This window comes from Bacillus rossius, chromosome 16 (assembly GCF_032445375.1).
Source record: "Bacillus rossius redtenbacheri isolate Brsri chromosome 16, Brsri_v3, whole genome shotgun sequence".
NCBI lineage: Eukaryota > Metazoa > Arthropoda > Insecta > Phasmatodea > Bacillidae > Bacillus > Bacillus rossius.
Genome location: NC_086343.1, coordinates 2,350,623 through 2,371,936, shown reverse-complemented (window position 1 = coordinate 2,371,936; position 21,314 = coordinate 2,350,623). Strand labels below are relative to the sequence as shown.

Below are 21,314 nucleotides of genomic sequence, written 5' to 3'. Positions count from 1 at the left end.
AACCTAGCTTCAGATTGTGCTGTTATGGATGTATGGGATGAGACAGTGGCATCTAGAGCCTCCCAGGAAGTGTCATCGTGTATTGTAAAACATGTCAGGGATTGTGCTGGTACAAAAATACATGAATGCTTGTACTGGCCAAAATAGAAAGATAAAAACTGCTCTGTCGTGTATGAAATTGGTTCCAGATTCATCACTTGAAATAGAAGTCATTGATCACAAATTTATGGTTTCAGGACATTCATTTCTCCCCAACGATTCCGATTTTGGTTTGATAGAACAGTTTTCTAAAGGAAAGTTAATCTACACTCCTGAAGATTGGATGGATATTATCACAAAATCAAGGACGAAAAGACCATTCATGGTAGTCAAGATGTCTCCAGGGCTTTTCTTCTCAACATCATCTCTAGAAAAAGTGGTAACTAAGAGAAAGAAAAATGTTTTGAACGAACAAGTTTCGTGGTTAAAAATACAGTGGCTTCAGTACAGGCGATTAAACCCCCTAACAATTTATTACAAGGAGACCTTTAACAAGGACATCGACTTTTGTAGCCTAAACTTGGCACAAGGAAAGAGAGTGGGATGACCTGTGCATCAGGGTTTTGCCAACATTACGCAAGAAAAGCTTTACGATGGAGTCAGAACCATCAGTCACATCAAGAAAAAGATATGCTAGATCTTCTGCAGTTCATACCACCTATTCACAACGAGTACTTCCTAAGCTTAAAGGAGAATTCTGAAGAACACAATGAAGTTGAACTTGGGCATCTTCAAGAGGATGATCCTGAGTGATGTCTTTGGTGAATGATCACTTACTTCCTTACGAACCATAGTACTATTGAAATAAATTATTTTTCATGCCACTTTATGGAACACGTGAATTGTGATTATACATACTATTTCAAAAAGTTAAAAAAAAACACTCAATTATTTCTAATAATAATAATAATAATAATACCAAGTGATGTTTTTTAATATTAATGTATATTGTTGTACACATTATTTATCCATTCACATTTATATGCAAAGTGGTGTAAGTCACAGATTTTCATTAAAAAGTCTAAAGCCACTTATGTTTTACTTGTTGTGAGATGTAAGATATTGATTTTATAATTGCAAAAGATAAAATACATAATTTGAGAATAACTAGTACCATTGAAATGTGGTAATGTTGTCTTAGGAATTTTCTGTCAATCAACAACTTTAAGCCTTAATATCTCAGATGTATCAATTAATGACTTACACCACTTGGTCTTTCATCACCTCATTTAAAGTTGTGATAATTCTTAAACACATTTCATTAAACATCAATATGTACCACACAATTCAAGGAACCTATTGGGAAACTTAGGCCATGGCATTAGGTAAATAACAATTTTTTTAATTTGACTAAAATGATGTTGGGAATCCACGGGAGAAAGGAATCAGGATGGTTGAATCTGGATTTCAATCCGTGGCATCCCGATAGTGGGTTTAATGTTGTTAACTGCAGCTTGCTCAGTGTTGGATTGAATGTAATGCATTTGAGCACAGAAAGTATTTCAAAATGTTAATTTCACCAATTTTTTAGTTATTGTGACTTTACTTACAAAACTGATCCAAGCAAGCAAGTATTTAAAGCTGAACATCGCCGAAAAGATTAATGTAGTATATTCACAAACTTAGGTTAAGTATCCTGCATTTTAAGTCATGCTTCATTTCCTTGCATTGCACTAAATCATGAGCACTACAATAAGCCACAGCTTACATTAATCAACCACTAGCTGTAGATCAATATGCTATGTGTGAACTGTGTTGCAGGCTAGCCTGTAGCCATGGCCAGTTTCTCCAGCATGGACCCCGCTCCTGACGACGTCGTGATATCCGGCATCGGGGGAACATTCCCGAAATCCGACAACCTGGATGAGTTTCAAATGAACCTGCTTAGTAACACAGACCTGGTGGAAGATATACTGGATGCTAACTGGCAGAGGGGTAAATACTTTTGAAAATTTAGTTGATTAATTTTTGTTCTGAGGGGTTTACCCTCAGAGAGAGTATGTATATATAATATATTATATATATATATATATATATATATATATACAGTGAGAAAGGGGGAGGGAGAGAGTTAAGGATATTGCGCACTGTCACCAAGTTATACGGGACTGTATCAACAAAACACTGTTTTTGTAGTGAAATTTATTTTAGTCGGTAGGGTAATTTGGGGTGTTGACTAAACAGAGAGTAACCTAAACTGCAACGTTCAGGAGTTGGGCCAATGAGGGATTGGAGAGAAAAACGAATAGAGAAAAGAGTCGGGCAACTGTAAAACTCTTTGCAAGTTTTTCATAAACAAAGTTACAATTGTGAAACTCTAGTGTGAATCTGTAGTGTGTATAGTATTGGTTAGTTTTATCATTCAAGTAATCTATTGAATATTTTGTTTCAATGTTCAAGTAGAGAATTGAAGTTATAAGTTTTACTTCTAACGTGCGTGGTGTCCACAATCCTTTTTTTTTTTTGTTGAAGTCAGAGCATAATTTTAAGAAATTAGGATATTTACTGGGGTTTTACAATTGGTTTTATTAATGTTAGGTTTCTGTAGATACATTTTATCACAAAAAAATTTTTAAAAAATTTATGATACAATGCGTTTTCAATAGTAATAATGTTGAGGATGATTGTGTTGCTATGGTGATTTTTACATAGAAAATATGTCCCATTCTTTTTTTTTCGGCCAAATCCTTGATGCTAATTGGTCAAGCGAACATGTGTGATTGTAGGCATGTAGTACATTATCCCCTGCACAGCCTCTGCCGGGCACTTCTTCTGTAAGTAGTATACAATAGTAGGTACTGGCTCTGGGTACTGGATGATAATTAATATTGTTGGCCGCCATCTTGGATGACCGTAGCCCTGGCTGCTGTCGTTGATGATGTCATTTTCACGTTTTTGTATTATTTCATCATGTCCACCATTTTTATTTCCAGAAAGATCTGCCATTTTGAATTATGTCATGTCCAGCATAGTGAAAATAATTAATTATAATCCAAAAATATCGAGAAAAAAATTAAAATAAAATTCATTACATTCTAATAAAAAAACGCACTTACATCATGGAGCTTGGTGTACTAGTATGTTCGAACCTGGTGAAAGAAAAGAAAAAAAAAGAAAGCAGCGAGAGCTGGCAATTTGAAGGCTTCCATCAGACCGCTGACCTAGTTCACGCCTGAGTTTGGGTATGGGAACCATTTGTTTCAAGAAGTTTTGACCGCTCACGTTTTTTTCCGCGCTCTTTGCCAAGGTCAGTTTTTTTATGATTAAAAAAGTTTACAGGCAGTATTTACAGAACACTGATCGAGTAGTATAACCGATGCTCGTTGCCCTAGATTGCTGCTTAAATGTAGATTACGGTCAAGCTGTAGATGTCAAGTAGAGCATAGTCACTTACTTGGTTTATCGGTCAGATTACCAGTTGGTTTGCCTGTCCTGGAACCACGAAACCACAGCCAGGGTTCTCGTCGTCGTCCTCTGTAGTTACCAGGCGCACAACATCTTGCGACCCTCGCCGAACCCTTCTTTGCACAGCACGAACACTTTGAGTGTCGCAACTATCCACTAGACACAGTCATCACCGTCAGTACAGCCATGCCTGCTGGCTTCCTCGTGTGCTGCTGCGACCGTTGAACTGCAGACCACTCGTTGGCCAGTGTCACCAACCTCGTTCCAACCAACTCGCAACCCCTCCGGTGCTTGTCATTGCGTGACTCGCTCTCGTTTCCAGCGAGTGTAACCGACCTTCTGTAAACTGCTTCCCGAGCGACCTGTCACCAGCTGACCAGTCTCGTCCAACACTCCATAACTCGCTCTGTGACGTCACACAGTTCTTATACTGCCAACAGCTCTTACCCTTCTCGCACGTCGAATCAAGGAACTGACAATCCCACCAACACTGAACTCAGTCAGGCTAATTACACTAGCACTGCAACGTCTTATGAAGTCCAACTAAAGAATTAAATAAGACTATCAGTATATTAAATAAATAATACACATAAAGATAATAATTAAGGCCAGACAGACTCCAGACCTTTCTCATTCCTCAGTCTTACCAGTCTGACATCTTTGACTGTGTGCCCTCCTCACTAACAGTGCTGCAAGATCTATATATTATGCTGGGTTGACAGTGTTTTTTTTTTCTTGCCTGCGGTGGCTACTCTTGAAGTCCCACTGCAGTGGCTACTCTAGAAGTTCCACTGGCATGCTTCCTACACATGAGCCTCTAACAAGGCATCACCATTGAAAAACTCTTTTGCCAACATTTAATTAACTGGTTCCTCAACGTTCTCGTGATTTATTATTTTTTTCTTGCAGCATGAGCATTATAGGCCGCCACTTTTCCTTAAACCATCTATTTCCATTTCCTCTCCCCTTTATTTCAGTTTTTCACCTAATAACATTCGATTTGTTTTCTACCACTGCGTGAAAAAACTGAAAATTCTTTCTCTTCATGAATTTGTTTCAGATAAACTTGGTGTACCATGCAAGAGTGGTGCAATAAGAAACAAAAACAAATTTGATACAGCATTTTTTGGAATCTCTCAAGCCCAAACATTAAAAATGGACCCGATGACTTGGAGAATATTGGAAAATACTTTCGAAGCAATAATAGACTCAGGTAACTATCATAACTATTGCCACAGATAAATCACAGAGGCAGGGCATTGGGGCAGATCATAGGTGCTTGTGCCGCAGTACTACAAAGTAACTTAGCTTTTCTAGCTGTGAAGTGATGCTGCGACTTCATTGCTTACAGACAACTCACTCCAGCCGAAGTCCAGGTAAGAATCCTACCATTTAGGGGTAATATTATGTGAGTTACAGGTTTTAATTTAGTGTATGGTGAGTTGTAACCGATTCGAAATTTTCATTTATTCATAGAATGAATAAATAATTTGGTGTTTGGTCTCGCTGTAATCTATGTCACTAGAGGTGACAAAGGATGATATGAGAATATAAAACTGAAGCACTGATGGAATGAACGGGTGGAAGAAACCGGAGTGCCGCGAAAAAAACAAATGACTCACAAAAATGTCCGCAAAGTTTCCCACTTGATCCGCCTCGCCAGGAATAACTCCTCTATCATCTCGGTGAGAGGAGAGTGATCTGACCACACTGTCGCCATGTCGCCTACCGAGGATTCAAATTGCCTTCTCTATGCCGGAGAATTTATGTCATTTAGTGAATCATCATGTACCTATCTCATTGGTTATTACCATGGCCATTGTCTGATATTTGTGTTCTTCCCTAGGTCTCAAACCCTCAGACCTGCGGAACACCAACACCGCAGTGATCATGGGGTCTTGTAACAGTGAATCCGAGTCTCTGTGGATTCTGTTCGGGGTCACAGATGCAGGCTTCAGCGTCATGGGGCACAACCGAGCCATGGTTGCGAACCGAGTGTCGTACTGGCTCAACACAACAGGTAAACTCTTGCCCTTTTCACGGCGAAATATCCTAACATGCACCCACCCAAATGCTAAGAGAGGTTTTTTCCCAATCATAGAACATATATTTTATGACGTGACAACGTCTAATAAATCTATGAACGCTGGCAGCACGCACGAAAAAGTGTCCCGTAGCGCACATTCTACCATTATGCTGTGTCCCGTTACGCTCATTGTACGCTTGCGCCGCATCTATCTCTCTTCCACTCGATTGGAACAACCATTGATTTGAATTTTTCGAGGCACATTAAACTTGAAACACTCCCATTCGTTTCCTACTTCTATCATCGTCCTATCCTTAACAGAATAACACAGATTGGAAGAAGTTAAATAGCAAACATGTATAAAAGTTATAGTTAAAATTATCTCTTCGTTAAAGTAATAAACATATTTGAATTAATGAGTGCAAATAAATGTAAATTTATCAATTAAATTGTAGATTTCATTTCACTCCTTTGTATACAAAATAGTAATAATTCAATAAAAATGATTCAATTTTATTCATAAAAGTATGCAATCATTTCATCAATGTTTTGTTATGACGTTGTCACGTTAAACTATCGTCCGTAAACCGACTTTACAAACAACAAATTTTTTTAAATTTATTTTTCTTTGGAGAGATCACTGACTATTTAACTCAGTTAATTAACAATAACAGTGAAATAATTAAATTAACTAACTTTTAAGTGTTCTTAAATGCAAATAAGTAAACAACACAGAATATTAACAAATACTTAAAATGTATCATGCACAGTATTTGTGTTTTCTAAGCATAATATATAACTAAATGATAAAGATATTTCAGATAATATATTTTTAAATTTTTTATTGGTTTATGATAAATGAGAAAGATGTGAAATGGCTTGTGACCATGTCGAAACACCAAGGCCAAAAGTCCTACAAGATTATGTGAGAGACAGCCATTCTGTCATGTCAGTTGTTGTAGTGAGTTAACTTAAAAAAAAAAATTGGCTGTTGTATCAAGAGCTACTGTGTGGTAATTCAATGAAATATTATGAAACTACACACATAACAGTATTAATATGGTGGCGTATGAGGGATACACTAAAAACTTAGAAACATACAACATAGAATAATTGAGCTTGTGCTTCACTTAATTCATCACACGCGCTCCCTAGACCGTTGCGGGCTGGCATATACTCCCCGTGAGGGACGAGAATCCGACGATAAATGACGTGGCCCCATATAGCGAACACATACGCCGTTTCATCGCGGCCCTGAGGCGTCGGTGAGGCTGAGGAGACCCATCCCAGCATCGACACCACCCAACCTCTAGAACATTCAGCAACCAATAGCTTCCCTCCCGGCCATACGGTAAAGGCGCCTATCCATACCTCTCACATCTGTGGGACTCCTCAGAAGTCCCAGCGTGGCCGCGAGCCGTCCGAGGTTAGCCAGCCTCTACTGGCTCTACAGGCAGTGCACTGCTCTACCGTCCGCCCGTCCCGGCATGGGGACTCCTGGGGCTTGTTCGTAAAACCCCGAGCGACCACTTTGAAAGGGATGACCCTTAAACCAGGGCGAGTCCTGCACCACACGGCCTGGGCTCTTTAAGGAAACCTCAGGGAGAGATTTCCCAGCCTCAACTTATAACTCTCGAAAAAAATCCACACGACTTAGAACTGTCAAAAGTTAGAAACATGTAACTCAGAAACTTGAAGTGCTGAACCATACAACTTAGAACAATCGTAACTTAGAAAATCTTAACTTATATTTATTGCAGCTAAGAAACACACAAATTTGAATGTTCATAACTTAGAAACACGTAACTTAGAACTGTCATAACTTACAATTTTTGATCAGAATGACTGAAGTATTTAAAAATTACTTTGGTAAGAAATCTTTTCTTTTACCTGTCCCCAAAGTTAGTGCTGCGCCCTTGTAACCACACTGTTACCTTTCATGTTTAGATAAAATTGTATTCTATTGGTGTTGCTGTCTGTTCCTCACATTAATGGTTCAAGTTTAAAAGACTGTGCATATCAGCAAAGGGCGTGCAGTTGGTCCCGTATTTTAAAGAATAAGTTATTATTTATTTTTAACAAAATATCAAAGTTTTGGTTTGTTTACTTGCATTAAACAAAGTAAACTTATATACTTAACAGAGTGCCAGTCCCATTTAATTTATTAAGCTAAGAGAAAACGAACAAAGTTCGTCATCACATCCATCATAATCTCACTGGACGAAACTTACATCCAAAAGAAGAATTTTTTGACGTGACGTCTAATAAATTGATGAACGCCGCTGCACGCACAAAAAAGTGTCCCGTAACGCATTGTCCCACTATGTATGTGTCCCGTTACGCTCATTGTACGCATGCGCCGTATCTCTCTTCCACTCGATTGGGACAACAATCGATTTGACTTTTAAATCATGTTTTCGTCGTTTGAATTATTAATATTATATAATTTAACGATCGTGCACCGATTTTCAGCACAATCGGTACGGTTATTTAAAAGTAATGTTGAATTTTCAAATACGTTTTTAACGAACAATGTTGTTTTACAGTTACACATAATAATTCAAATTACACCCGAGATATTTTGCACAATGTTTTAAAAAATATTGTTATCTTTAAAAGATTTGTGCAATGGGAGTGCATAAAATATATAAAAATATGCATAAAAATATTGTAACACATTATAAATAAGTTTGGTGTATTTGGGATGCGTATTTGTTATAAAATCAAATTATAAAAACAAAATAATATTGTCGTCCGGGCCTGCGGCCCCCTTTGAGCCCGATATGCCACCGCCCAAACACCACCATCTCTATTCAAACCTCCCGCTTGTGCGTGCATGTGTGTGTGTGTTGGTAGCCCGGCAAGAGGGCACTTAGCTGCAGTGCGCCGCACCCCTATTTGTAATAGTAATATCATTGTAACCCTTTTCTTTTCGCCCCAAAATAGTATCACGACGGCTATGTATGTGAGTGTCTTTTGTCTAATTAAATGGTGATGTTTTGTAATAAAATACGTGTAAGCACGGACAAGGACGCTCCCTAGCGGGCGATGGAGGAACTAGCATGTAACTTGATTTAAACCATTTTCTATCATATAAGTAATTATTACAGACGGTCTGGGTATAGATGTGATGTGCTTATTTTTGTAAAAGAGTTCATGTTATTTTTAATAATAACCCGGGGCACGCAATAGCTAAAGTGTAACGGTAATTGTGTTCGGCGCGAAGGGCGCCATGTTGCCTTCCGCAAGCCCGGATCTCTGCCCAGTCTCCTTCTACAGCCGGCCGAGAGCTGACGTCTCTGCAGACACCCCGGGGACATCACCGTTGTTTCACCGAGAAGTAGTTCTGTTAATTAATTTATTCAAATCGTTTTCTTTATATCCTCGGGGCCTCTCTCGGTCGGAGAGACTGCTTAATTAATAATTATTTACTCTCCGGAGTTTTCGGTCATCTGTGTGTTAAGTAACGGCTTGAGGCGACCACGTGCGTGGTTCGCCTCCTCACCTAACCTGATTCGTGCCTCGGGCGTTTTATAGCTGTATCAACGGAGGATCGTGTAAGGACGTGTACCGTGAGTAATAAAAACCAACTAATTGAGTCATGTGTTTTGTGTTCGGGGGGGCCACGTGGGTCCTTAACCTGGTCAGCGGCGTGTGGGACGCCCTGAGAGCCCACTGCGGTAATTAGAAGCGTGCCCGACGCTGAGAGCGGGCTTGGTTAGGGACAGGCGTTGCGTTGAGGATCAGGAGGGCCAATATCTCGCCGCACACGGGCCACGTAACGCCCTGAGTTAGAGTTTCAAGTCGGGTCCAAGTGCCCACTCACGTGGTGGAGCCCATTATTTTCCACCAGTATTTAAACCTTAACACCGGTACGCCCTCAATATTATTCCCCTACGGTGCTGCTATCTATGGTGACGGACGCAAACCGAACGAATCGTGCTCTCTATCAGCTGCGGGAACCAGGCACTCGTTAATACATATTTTGCCTTTGTTTATCGCGATGAGAGTTATTATTAATGAATTATAAATAAAATTTCGTGCCCGGGGCCACAATTGCATATCATTTTGAGCACTGGAAGACATAAAAACGTAAAATATTCTCGACTAATTTTAATCTGGTTTTGATTGCTTATTACAACAACAATTTCGGCAATAAAGGTTAATTATTCTTGCATTTTAAAAATCTGATTACTAGTATAATTTCAAGTATTTATTCTTTTATTATTAAAAAAAGTAGCATCTGTCGGCGAGTGCAGTAATAATAGGTTATGTTACAATTGACTAAAAAATTATGGTGATTCATATAATTGATGATAGATATTTTAATACAGGTTATTTATATGAGAACTTGTTCATAATTATATTTAAACTTTATAGCTAAACGCCAGTTTTTAAAATTAATATTTCAACAACAAATTCGGCAATAAAGGTTAATTATTCTTGCATTTTAAAAATCTGATTACTAGTATAATTTCAAGTATTTATTCTTTTATTATTAAAATAAAAATGATTCAATTTTATTCATAAAAGTATTCAATCATTTCATCAATGTTTTGTTATGACGTTGTCACTTTAAACTATCGTCCGTAAACCGACTTTACAGACAACCATTTTTTTTAAATAGAATCATATTTATTGAATTGGTTTTTTTAATAGTTATTATTTGTTTGAATTCTATTTCTCTTTACTACTTCAGAGGAATTAATTTTGTATTTTACATCCGTAGTCCTACATTGACGCGCTGTTACGTGATGGTTTTATTTCTAATGAATAGGGACACCTGTATTTCGCGATTTCATTTCATGTCAAGGTATTTCATAAAACACTGTAGCTTTTTCTAAGAGTCATGGCAAATTGTGAGGGTGCAGCAGTACGGTGACCACTTTCTCATTGGCCCCGTCAAGAGCGGGACGACACCTCTCACCGACCTCAGCCAGTAACCACAGGAGAAAAGCTACAGTATTTTGTGAAATACCTTGACACGAAATGTATTCGCGAAATACAGGTGTCCCTACTAATGAATTATCCCAATAAAGGTGGCAATACACTTAAAGTACACTATACAAATTATGTATTCAGAACGAAAAATAGAGACCGGGAAATATGAGGTATCATTTTGCGATACGCTAGAATTCAAATACTTCTACATTTGCGCTGATTTTACTATCGGCTCACAGTTTGTCTGGAAGACTCTGTGTCAAAGAGCATAGATCATAAGTCACCCAGTCGAGACTCTCAGAAATAATCAGCCAATGAGCGAGTGGCATTTTCCCGAGTGAGCATAGGATCGTGCAAGCTTGCCTAGACGTCAATGAACCCGAAATTTTTTGCAGTTGTTACAGTTTGAAGTTAGGAATTTTTTTTTGTTAAAACAGTAATATGTTAAATCACTATCATTGTAACAATGTGTTTATAATAGAATGTTTGCTAGAATATTTTTCGTAAATTATGCAAGCTTTTAAAAACATTTTTTTCTCAATGAGTGATGGTAGGTACAAACTGACTGTTTCAGCGTCGCTACTCTTTTTGACATGTGATAGTTGTATGCAAAAAAATATTGACGGAGTCCAGATGAAGCATGTGCTAGCGAAGTGAAGTCAAACAAAACAAGCCATTGCCAGGCAACGGCATGATGGTAGTAATATGCACTTAATGTGTTCTTTTAAACAAAAACAAATATGTTGTAGTAGCTGTATCCTCTTTCCTTCCTCGGCTGTACACCCCTCGTCCCGCTCCCGCCGTAGTTTCAGGCGGCAAGGACTCTCTTGACTGTTTCCTTGAGAGACAATAGACGTCGGATGTCAGTTGAATTTTTTGGTCATTAATCGTATTCTTTAGTTAAAATGATTAAGTATACAGAACAGGGGCGTAACCAATGATGAGTCTTTGATGATATTAACCTAAATAAATATTATCAGAAAGCTAAATTCATTATTTTAAAAAAAAACAATTCCGATCAAATAGAATGCAATACTTGTGACATTAAAAAGGTCTTGGGCAAATAAACGTAAGTAATTTCAACTTATTAAAAAAAAATACTCACCTAAATTGCTTATAAACTGAATAATTACAAAATCTAGGTAACTAGAAATACTGAAATACTGAAAGTATGTCTTAAATACCCGGAGACCGCCCTCATTCCCAATTAAATAAAAAAATTAAACCATAATATGTGGCTGTTAAATATTTATCGCTCATGACACCGGTAAAATATGTATGTAAATGGAATAATGAAGCCAGTGGAATGAGCTATGTACTTAATAATATTTTCACAAAATGGTTTTTTTTTTTTTTTTTTTTTTTTTAGTGGTTGTTTGTTTTTTCTCGTTTTTAGAGATCAGTGGTTTTTGTTTAACTTTTCGTGTGAGGACAGTTGTGCCCAGGCCAGTGGCGGATCCAGAGGTTCGCCTCGGAGGGGCACTCTAGGATTTCAGAATAGCCAGAGAAAAAATGTCTTAAAGTTACTAAATTTGTATTTAATCTACTCACACTACACATAACATCCAACCACCAGATTTTATGATTCTACAAGGAATTCATTAATTATATTAAAATATTTTATTGGTTTCAGAAACAATCATTTTTGTCGGCACGGCGGCTGCCCAGGGGGGGGGGGGGGTGGTAATTGGGCGCTGGGCACCCGGCGATCACGCGATCGGAGTGTGCTGACTCCGCGCGTCCGGTCGGAGTGGCGTCTGCTGCGCTGTCATAGCGTCGCAAGCCGGGGGTAGTTGGGGGGGGGGGTGAGCTGGGCGCACCGCGATCTCAGTCGTCTGTCGGTAGTGGAGAGCGAGGGCGGAGGACCCTCGAGAAGGGTCCGAGGATGTAGCGGCATGAAAGCCGTCCTAAGTGTTCGCAGGCCGTACCGACCAGCCGTGACCACTGCCTGTCCGCCGCGAGTGGCTCAAACATTCGGAACTCGCAACGTTCGACGAGAAATGGATAGTTGCCGTTGTTACGTTCAATTTTAAATCATTAGGTTGTTTCGAATTAAAGTAATCGAGAAGTAATTGTTAAGGAGCTGGTAGACCTCGTTATACAGAAATAACTTTATCGTTAAGAAAGTTATAATTTTTGTTTCCTTTACTTGGCAATTCCTGAAATTTCTCTCTTTTTGATGGACAGTTTTGGCCGAATAAAATGAATATTTCGTCCTTAGAATTAGTACGACTCAAATTTATTTCCAGAGTAATTCCTTTTCAGTATCTTTTCAGTCAACTTTTACAAAAGTGTGATAGTGGTTTTAACTTCTTTTTTTTTTTTAGTAACTCTATTAGAGGTGTGAAGTTTTCCACAGTTCTGATATAGGCCTTGGTTCCCCTCTCGCATACGCCCCTCTGCTAGACGTGTTCGTAGTTCCCCTGAGAGCCTAGTGAGGCAGGCCTCACTGTCCCAGGGTGGTGGAGGCTTTAATTATAATTTGTATTTGAGTAGAATCATTACAGTGTTATAGCAGTTAGATAGGCCTACACAAGGAAAATGCATTAATACAAATTTTCTTCTAGCCATATTTGTATAATCCAATAAACTATTATTTAAAATAAAAAAAAAAAGTGAAAATTTTCCAGTGACGAGGTTCGAACCTCGTCAAAAATTATCCCTTGAGTGGCACAACCGCGCACTCTGCCGCCACGCTACCGAGAAAGTTGGAACTTTAGAAGGAGACTATGCATTATACACATGTCACGTCTGGTTTCTTTAGTATTTAAAACCATGCTGCAGTAATCCTTGCATCAAACCGCTCACTAAAAATATGTTTTACCGAAACCACACTCACTACCACGGTCCTTTTACAGCGCACGAAACTATCTCGGACACTGCAGTTACCAGGCAGTGTTGCCAACTTCATTTTGATATATTCCTTGAAAAAGATACAGGTAAATTTCTCATTAATTATACTAAACATTTTTCCTTTCCTGTTAAATGCACAAGTGTTGGTATTAATAAACATCATTCTATTTCCTTGTAAGGTTCGTTTCTGAGGGGGGGGGGCGGATTCCCCCCCCCCCCTCCTTTTTCACTGCCTTGAATCCGCCTCTCATACACACAAAATTTATACAAGTATATAAAAAGGGGAAAGCCTAGCTTTTATTTAAATATCTGTTCACCTAGATTGCTCTATAACTATCACTATAATACTCTTAAAATGTGATATTTTTAGGAACTGGAAAAAACTCGCAGATTCGATGACCTTAATGGTAGACTACACAATCCTAAGTATACGCCAGTTCATTGGCAGCTGACTTGTGAGTCGTCTCAACTGGTTTGTCTGTGATTCGATACTTTTTAGGTAGAAAGTTTCTCATAGGCCCAGAGTCGTCTAGTGAGCCCAAAGCAAAAGCCGCCAATAGGTAGGCCTATGCGTATTTAAATGCCTCTAATTTTTCTGAACATTAGGGAAAGCTCGACAAATACTTTTCTCTACTAGACCTATTCATTTACACCGCTTGTTTCCCTCGCTTTGTTGCTCCACTTCTTAGTCATTTACATATTGCAGTATACATAATGATAAGAGCATACTCGAGGTGGGGCCGCGATAGCCGGCCAGATAGACATGGGTGGGGCGCGGTCCATTAGCGCTGCAGCACATTCCTTATCTGCCTTGGAGCAGCACCTTCCCCCACTCCCACTTTCCTCAGCGCTCTCTCATTGGACCCCCCGACCCCCTGGAGGATTCCTCGGGCATCCGGAGCACGCCACTCATTAATGCCGTTCTAATCAAAATATTTACATGAAATCTCTGTCTCACACAATTGCTGTAATAAATCACTTTCGAGTAGCTAGTTTTTAGGTTATAAATTATTTCATTCAGATGAAATATAGTTTTGAGACACACATCATTTACTTAATAAATTATATATAATCCTTGCAACCTGAAATTAGAAACTAAAATTATACTAAATGTGTAATAGAACCTGCATACTTTAACTTTACAAATGCTTTATCCAGGTACCAGCTACAGCTACTATGCAGAAGAAACAGGAGGCATCAAAGGACTGGAAATCGCTCGAGAACTAATAAAGACTCGTCAATGTGACGCCGCGATCGTAGGAACAATTAGTTTATCAGCCCTTCCTGAGGCGTCGTTTAGTCACCTGAGTCTTGGCTGCCTGAGTAATGACGGAAAATGTCGGTCATTCGATGTTAAAGGTAAGAAAAGCTAAGACATTCTTATCAGTCTGTTTGTGTCTGATAACGGGAACAGATGTCAGCTCCCGAAACGTCGCAACTGTGGTCATTGTAAACCCACCGAAAATGTCAGTGTTATTGTCGTTGTGTTGTACATAGTACATTTAGATGCATTCTGGTTCACTGCCCCCCTCCCCCCCATACACACACTCACACACTCTCACACTCACTCATACTCACTATTACACTCACTGGCAGAATACTGCCTAAAAAACAATATGTTTATTCTTTGAGAGTGTGAGGCACTTCCACTGCTCCAACTATGGGGGTTGCTGGTTTGCTGTTAAAATAGCAAATTGCATTCATGTATACACATGTGTGACCCTGTACTCTCAAACAAGTGTGCACAATTAAACATCCTAATTCCAGGCAGTGGCTACGCCAGAAGCGAAGCATGCGTGGTGATGCACCTACAGAGAGCGGAGAATGCCAAGAGGATCTACGCCACAGTAGTGCACGCACAGACCGCCTGGTACGGAGAAAGGGATGCTGGGATCGTCAGACCTGTTAGTGACCATGTGGTCCAGTTCCTCCAGAGCTTCTACGAGAAGAGCGGCATCGACCCAACTCACATCGACTACTTGGAAGCCAGCGGCTGTGCTCTAAAGGTGACGAGGCAGATGACTGGAGGTTTTCACACTCCACAAGCCATCCCCCGTACTTCATTGCCATCCTATTGCTTCCACAGGTGTATGAAGAAGCTGAGTTCAAGGCAGTGTCCAAGGCCCTACTCAGCAGGAGGAAATCCCCTCTTCTCATTGGCTCAGTCAAGTCCAATATTGGACACACCGGTGCCGCCTCATCTTTGTGCTCCGTGGTCAAGGCGGTGATCGCTATGGAGCAGGGAGTTATCCCGGCTAACCTTCACTACGAAACACCAGGGCCTCATATTCCTGCGCTGGTTGAAGGAAGGCTTAAGGTATCTCAGCATGCTCACACTGATGTATCACTTGCACTTTGTCACAGAAGACCCTGCCACAATGTACCTGAAGAGTGCTGTATGCGTCTCCAGCGACCCGCTGCCAACCCAGTGCTGTGTCGCAGGTGGTGAGTGAGAACACGGCGTGGACCCCGGGTCTGACTGCAGTCAGCAGTCTGGACATGACCGGGGCCTGCGGACACGTGGTTCTTCGGCCCTGCGCGAGAACTAAACCACCTGCTGGTGGACTCGGCGATGAGTTGCCCAGACTAGTGTGTCTGTCCGGGAGAAACCAGGAATCCATGAAGGAAAGTATAGACAAGGTAAGGCGAGCCGAGAACAATTTACATATATTTATGATTTCTGACTAAAACTTTTATATACTCTAATCAGTACTCATTTGAAGTTATGTTTTATGTTCTGTTTAAAATAAAGGAAACCAAAACTCATCTACATTAGCTGATATGTATGGTTTACTACAATTTTTAACTTAACTCTAAATTTCAATAGTTTTACAAGGCTGACATCAACTAGATAACTTCAGGCTCGCTAGCCTTAGCTTTTGTGTGTGTGTGTGTGTGTGTGTGTGTCATTTGGCTCTGGTTCCAATAGTGTTACTATATTTTCATAGGTGGAACTCAGCTGGAATAGTTATGCCATAGGTAGTAAACATATTTGCACACTTATTTGATGGGTTTCTTATAGTATTATGTCAACAATATTAATTTGCACTACAAGTTATCATTGAATAATTCTGGGAGCAACAGTTAAACTCACTCGGGATTACGGGGCGCGTCAGGTGTTTATTATTTTATTTCAGCGTCCCTGTTTAATGAATGTGTAGTGTGTTGTTGAAAAGTCTCTGTTTATTAACGCAAAAGTAGTATAAATAGATATGGTCTGGAACTGGAGGATTAAGGATGAGGTCAATAACCGACCGCCCTGACGTCACAGCGGCCATCTTGGATGACCTTGAACTTTTAAATTCCTCAAAAATGACTCAAAATTCTAAAAATTTCTCTATTTCACGGGAAAAATTACAGTATTGAGGGAAAATTTCCCATTAATATTTTAGAAAAGTTAAAAATATCTGGAATTTCAAAAACCTCAAAATACTTTTACCTCTGAAAGAACCAAATTTACCCAAAGGGGCTTATATTCTCCCGTAGACTAGCCGCCATAAGCCGCCGACCTTGACCATAAACTTAAAATTATTTAATATTTTTCAAATAAACGGGTCTTCTTGGTCAAAACATTTATTGCTTAGTATAAATTGATTTGACTTTGAATAACTCGAGTGTACATAGACTCATTCTAATGGATTTATAGAATAAAAGCAAAAGAACGAATCATTTTATATTAATTTGTGGGCGCCAACAACTTCTAAGAAGTTGTAATTATGAGTAAACAATAAAAGTAAGTGAATATGTCGACTTGGATAGGAATGACACAATATTCGTATCGTGATCGTAAAATAGCATCAACCTCATTGAACCTGTTTTATTGCAAGTCTTCAATCAGTGAATGTTTACTATACAAAATGAATTACTTTTTATTATCCTGACTATTCAGTAAGTAGAGCTGGGTATGTCGTGGAAAAATTCGCTAGTTCGTTAGATTATATGACATACAACATTTAAACATTAACTCAAGTTGTCATAGACTTAATCATTCTGGTATTAGGCGAAAGGGGTATCTAAACTGATTTTACGTGATTTTAACTATTTCGGTATGTTAGTTTTGCAAATCTAGTAAGTTTTGCTAGATTCCTTTATAAATATATGACCGACCTGTAGGAATAGTTCAGTGTGATAGAACTATGCATTACGGTTTCTGTCTTCATTATACGGGAACTCCGCGTCTTCATCCTTGAAACGCCTCTCCGCTGTTCCTCGTCTTCGTCCTGGGAACACCTCTCAGCAATTCCTCGTCTTCGTCCTGGGAATGCCTCTCGTTGATTCCAAGTTTTCGTCCTGGGAACGCCTCTTGTTGTTTCCGGATAGTCTCGTACTGTCGATTATTCAGTATATTTCTTTCTTCATCCTGGGAACGCCTCAATATCTCTTCCAATCTTCGTAGCAGTGATTCATATTCTTCATCCTGAGAACGCCTCAATGTTTCTTATAATCTTCGTATAAATCGTAATTCCTCTTCAGGTCAATAATTTTCCAAATTATCAATATTATCACTTGCTACTATTATTTCATGCTATTTTCAAAGTATTCAAAATGTCGTAATTCCAATTTCTTCAGTAATGTAATTTCACGTCTGGCTTCTACGAAAGTTCCTATATCAATTCTCATATTCGTTTTTTCTCACTTAACATTCCAAACAAACTTTTATTTTCCAGCAATAGTTTTTGTTATACCTTTTCGACCAATACCAGATTGTTTTACAAACTCTTAGTCATATAATATTAAACATGAACTTTGAAAATACCATCCTTATCTCCTTCCTTGAGCAAAGAAGTTTTACATTAAAATATATAAATACAAAAGTTACTGACTTATGGTTCATAGAGAAATAAAGAAATATCCACTGAAGTGAAATTATAAAATATGATACATTAATTTAGTTCCTCCATCTTGTTATATAAAGTTGACAAGTTCAACCTTTATAAAAAACGGCCCAAAAAGTTTTAAAAAGTTTACTTCAAATGTTTAGTTACTCAATCCATCCGGGTCCTCGATACGATTCCCGGAGAGTAAACATGTAATTAATGTATAAAAATGTCTTAGTTACAATTTAAATTAAAAAAATGCTTACATCACACACACCATCTTAGATACTAGAAAAAATTGAAATTTAAGTTACCGCCGCTCTTGATAATCCGTAATTATCATCCGATTTTAAGGGAAAATATTTAAAATTAATAAAAAAAATTCTTATTAAATTTTAATCAAAAAACGTACATCTTTAGTTCGAACACGGTGAGGGCCTTCGATTATAAGTGGCAACAGATACTTCTTCCACAGAACCACCCGAGACTGACCTCCCAACATATACACCAAGTCTTATATTAGGTTAGCCAGTTTGAAGTCATGGCAGCCATCTTGTATTCGTTTGTTAGAGTGCGCTGCCTCCGTCTTAATTTATTTATTACACCCTATAGTGCAGTAATCAATTATTGCCAGGGCGTCCGCCATCTTGACGGAGTTTCTGGTCTCCGTCTTTGAAATCTGCATTTATTAAGCTATAAATTCGGGAAAAATCCCCAAAATTCATAAAAAAAGAGCAATTAATTTACTTACTTATTCAATTGATATCCATCCTCGGTTCAATCCTATATGATGCAATAAAAAATAATTGAATTAACATTACAAAAAAAAGTTCTAAAAATAAAAACACCACAAAATTACAAATAAATAATTTCTTACGCAAATTCTACTCCAATACAGGAGCACATGTAAAAGAGAGAAATCTAATAAGTTCTGCATTGGTTTTAACTGACTAATTCTCAGCTCCAGTCGGTTTATTGAAGACAGAGACCAGCCAGATTCCTTACTGACATATTCATCCTTTTCCTGACAGAGTTTCTCAATACTGTGTTTAACAGACTACTTTACATCGTCAGAAGTGTAAATTGTAGCAGCCGATGTCTTGAAAACACACTTCTTCTTTTTATCCTCGAACGGATACGGTTTACCATAGACATAGTCCGACCACAAGTTATATTTTAAAGGTCCGTATGTAGCTACTTCATCAGTACGCTGATTAATAATGTTCTGCCTGATATCGTCAAGAAAAGCACAAATGTATTTTGACTCACGAAACGTATTTCGACAATTGTAGTCTTTCAAAATTCCACGAATTTGAAAATGCGGATTTCGTCAAGTGGAATCCATTATCATTTTCCTGTGAAGCACCTAGCACAGACATTGGGTTTAGTATCATGTCCAGGCGTCATCACAATCGGTTGATGCACGTCTGCTTGTGTGCTAATACACTTATTAGTTATTAGTCTTCAACCTAAACCGAGGAGACGAAATGTCAGCAGGTAGTTCCACAGTAGGCACACAGACTTCACCTTCATCCAAGATGGTCGCGGTGACGTCAGGGCGGTCGTTCGTTGATCCCATTTGCAATCCTCACTCCGACTCCAGTCCCAGGACATAACAGTATATACTACACCAAAACTGTACAGTTAATGCTTGTCAGAAGTCTGGCAGACAACACAAGTGTCTCGGCACACCCGCCACAGAGCATGTGTGTCGCTGCTGATGGCTCTGCTCACCTCGTGTTGGCACACACGTGGTATGGTCCAGCCTCGCTGGGACTGCAACGTGCCTACAGCCAGTTTTACAGTTTAATGTACTAGAATCATTGTGAGTGTATGTGTAACTTACTACGCAGTTAAGGCGTGAGTGTTCGCGCGCCAAGCCAATGCATGCGAGATGCCTTAAGAGCCCACTTCTCCCCGTAGCGTGTGAGTGAGTGCGGGCAGGTTTTGGCACAGTTGAACGATACAGTAAATAATCTCCTTAGCCACTTGGGTTATGTCTTGCCCAGGTAAGGATTCAAGCTAGGTCTCTATGCCCTCCCAACGAGACTTATCAAGGCAGTACCAAAATTGTAGATGTATGCCTATTATATTTTTATAATTATATTTTATAGACAATGCCTAGTGTGAGTTTAGCTTGGTATTGTGTCATTAATTTTTGTAACTAAAATACTGAAAATATAAATATAAATTTGTATACAAAATTATCATTATAAATAGTTGAGTTTACACTTGGCATGTAAATATACTATTTATTGGCTATCATCTCTGTTTTAAGTTCTTCATATATTCAATATTTTATTTTCTAGATCAATGTTAAGGCATCCGATGCAGAACTTATAAGACTGGTGCAGGACGTTTATTCATCGAACATCACCAACCACAATTACAGGGGATACTTTTTCACTTCCTCCAAAGAAGATGCAAATGAGATAAAGGTAAGTATGATCAATGAAATATATGAAAACAAGTAATTAAAACATAAATGCATACTTTAAATGCAAGTAAAATACATTAATAGGTTATATCAACAGTGCTGTGCTGTAATTAAAATAAAAGTTTATTATGCTAGAACATACCACAATAGCAAGTACAGTATCATTGAATTAATAGATTGGTATTCAGACAGTAAGTAAAAATAAATTGGGGGATTGCCTAACAAAATGTGGGTTAGAAATTTTTTTTATATTTTGAATTTTTGTATATTGATGCCACTATGAAAAAAACCAAGTTAACGTAGGAAAACATTCGGCAGCTGAAAAACCATAAAATTTTACAACTTGGTTTTATTATATATTTTACAGAAGTTTTTCAAGAATGCTGGACTTAAATTATGTTTCTATTACATAATATTTAAAATAGAATTTAATTTAAAACAATTTTCATTCATATAACTTTACGGTGGTACGAAGCAACATTGGACTAGCCAATGATTGACATGCCCAGGCTGGCAGCACAATGATTCGGCATACATGGCCGCGGCGACTGGGGCAACTTGGGAGCTGAGGTCATATAATTAAATTATGTTCTTTCCTTTAACTTGGCTGGCTGGCAGCCTGGCGGGAAACGACTAAAGTCACCCCCGAAACAACCAGTGCCACCCAAAATCAATGCGCACAGCAATGTGCAAGCCCCCCCCCCCCCCCCCCCCTCCTCCACATGGTAGACTCTTTTCTACTCTGTCCAACTCTTCTTCCGGAATCATCCTTCTGTTTCCCGTATTCAACCTGCTT

General features: G+C 38.8%; 1 protein-coding gene across 4 annotated transcripts in view; it reads left to right on the top strand.

The window, feature by feature from the left end:
• The window catches only part of LOC134540396 (fatty acid synthase-like), a 140,720-nt gene that overhangs the window by 14,656 nt on the left and 104,750 nt on the right, over positions 1–21,314 (top strand). For all 4 annotated transcript variants that reach the window (XM_063383102.1, XM_063383105.1, XM_063383104.1 and 1 more), the window contains exons 2-9: positions 1,801–1,974; positions 4,505–4,657; positions 5,291–5,464; positions 14,423–14,623; positions 15,032–15,270; positions 15,351–15,581; positions 15,707–15,904; positions 20,391–20,519. In XM_063383102.1, the coding sequence (XP_063239172.1) occupies positions 1,815–1,974; positions 4,505–4,657; positions 5,291–5,464; positions 14,423–14,623; positions 15,032–15,270; positions 15,351–15,581; positions 15,707–15,904; positions 20,391–20,519 (1,485 nt within the window). In that variant the 5' untranslated portion in view covers positions 1,801–1,814. The remainder of the gene's footprint in view (positions 1–1,800; positions 1,975–4,504; positions 4,658–5,290; positions 5,465–14,422; positions 14,624–15,031; positions 15,271–15,350; positions 15,582–15,706; positions 15,905–20,390; positions 20,520–21,314) is intronic.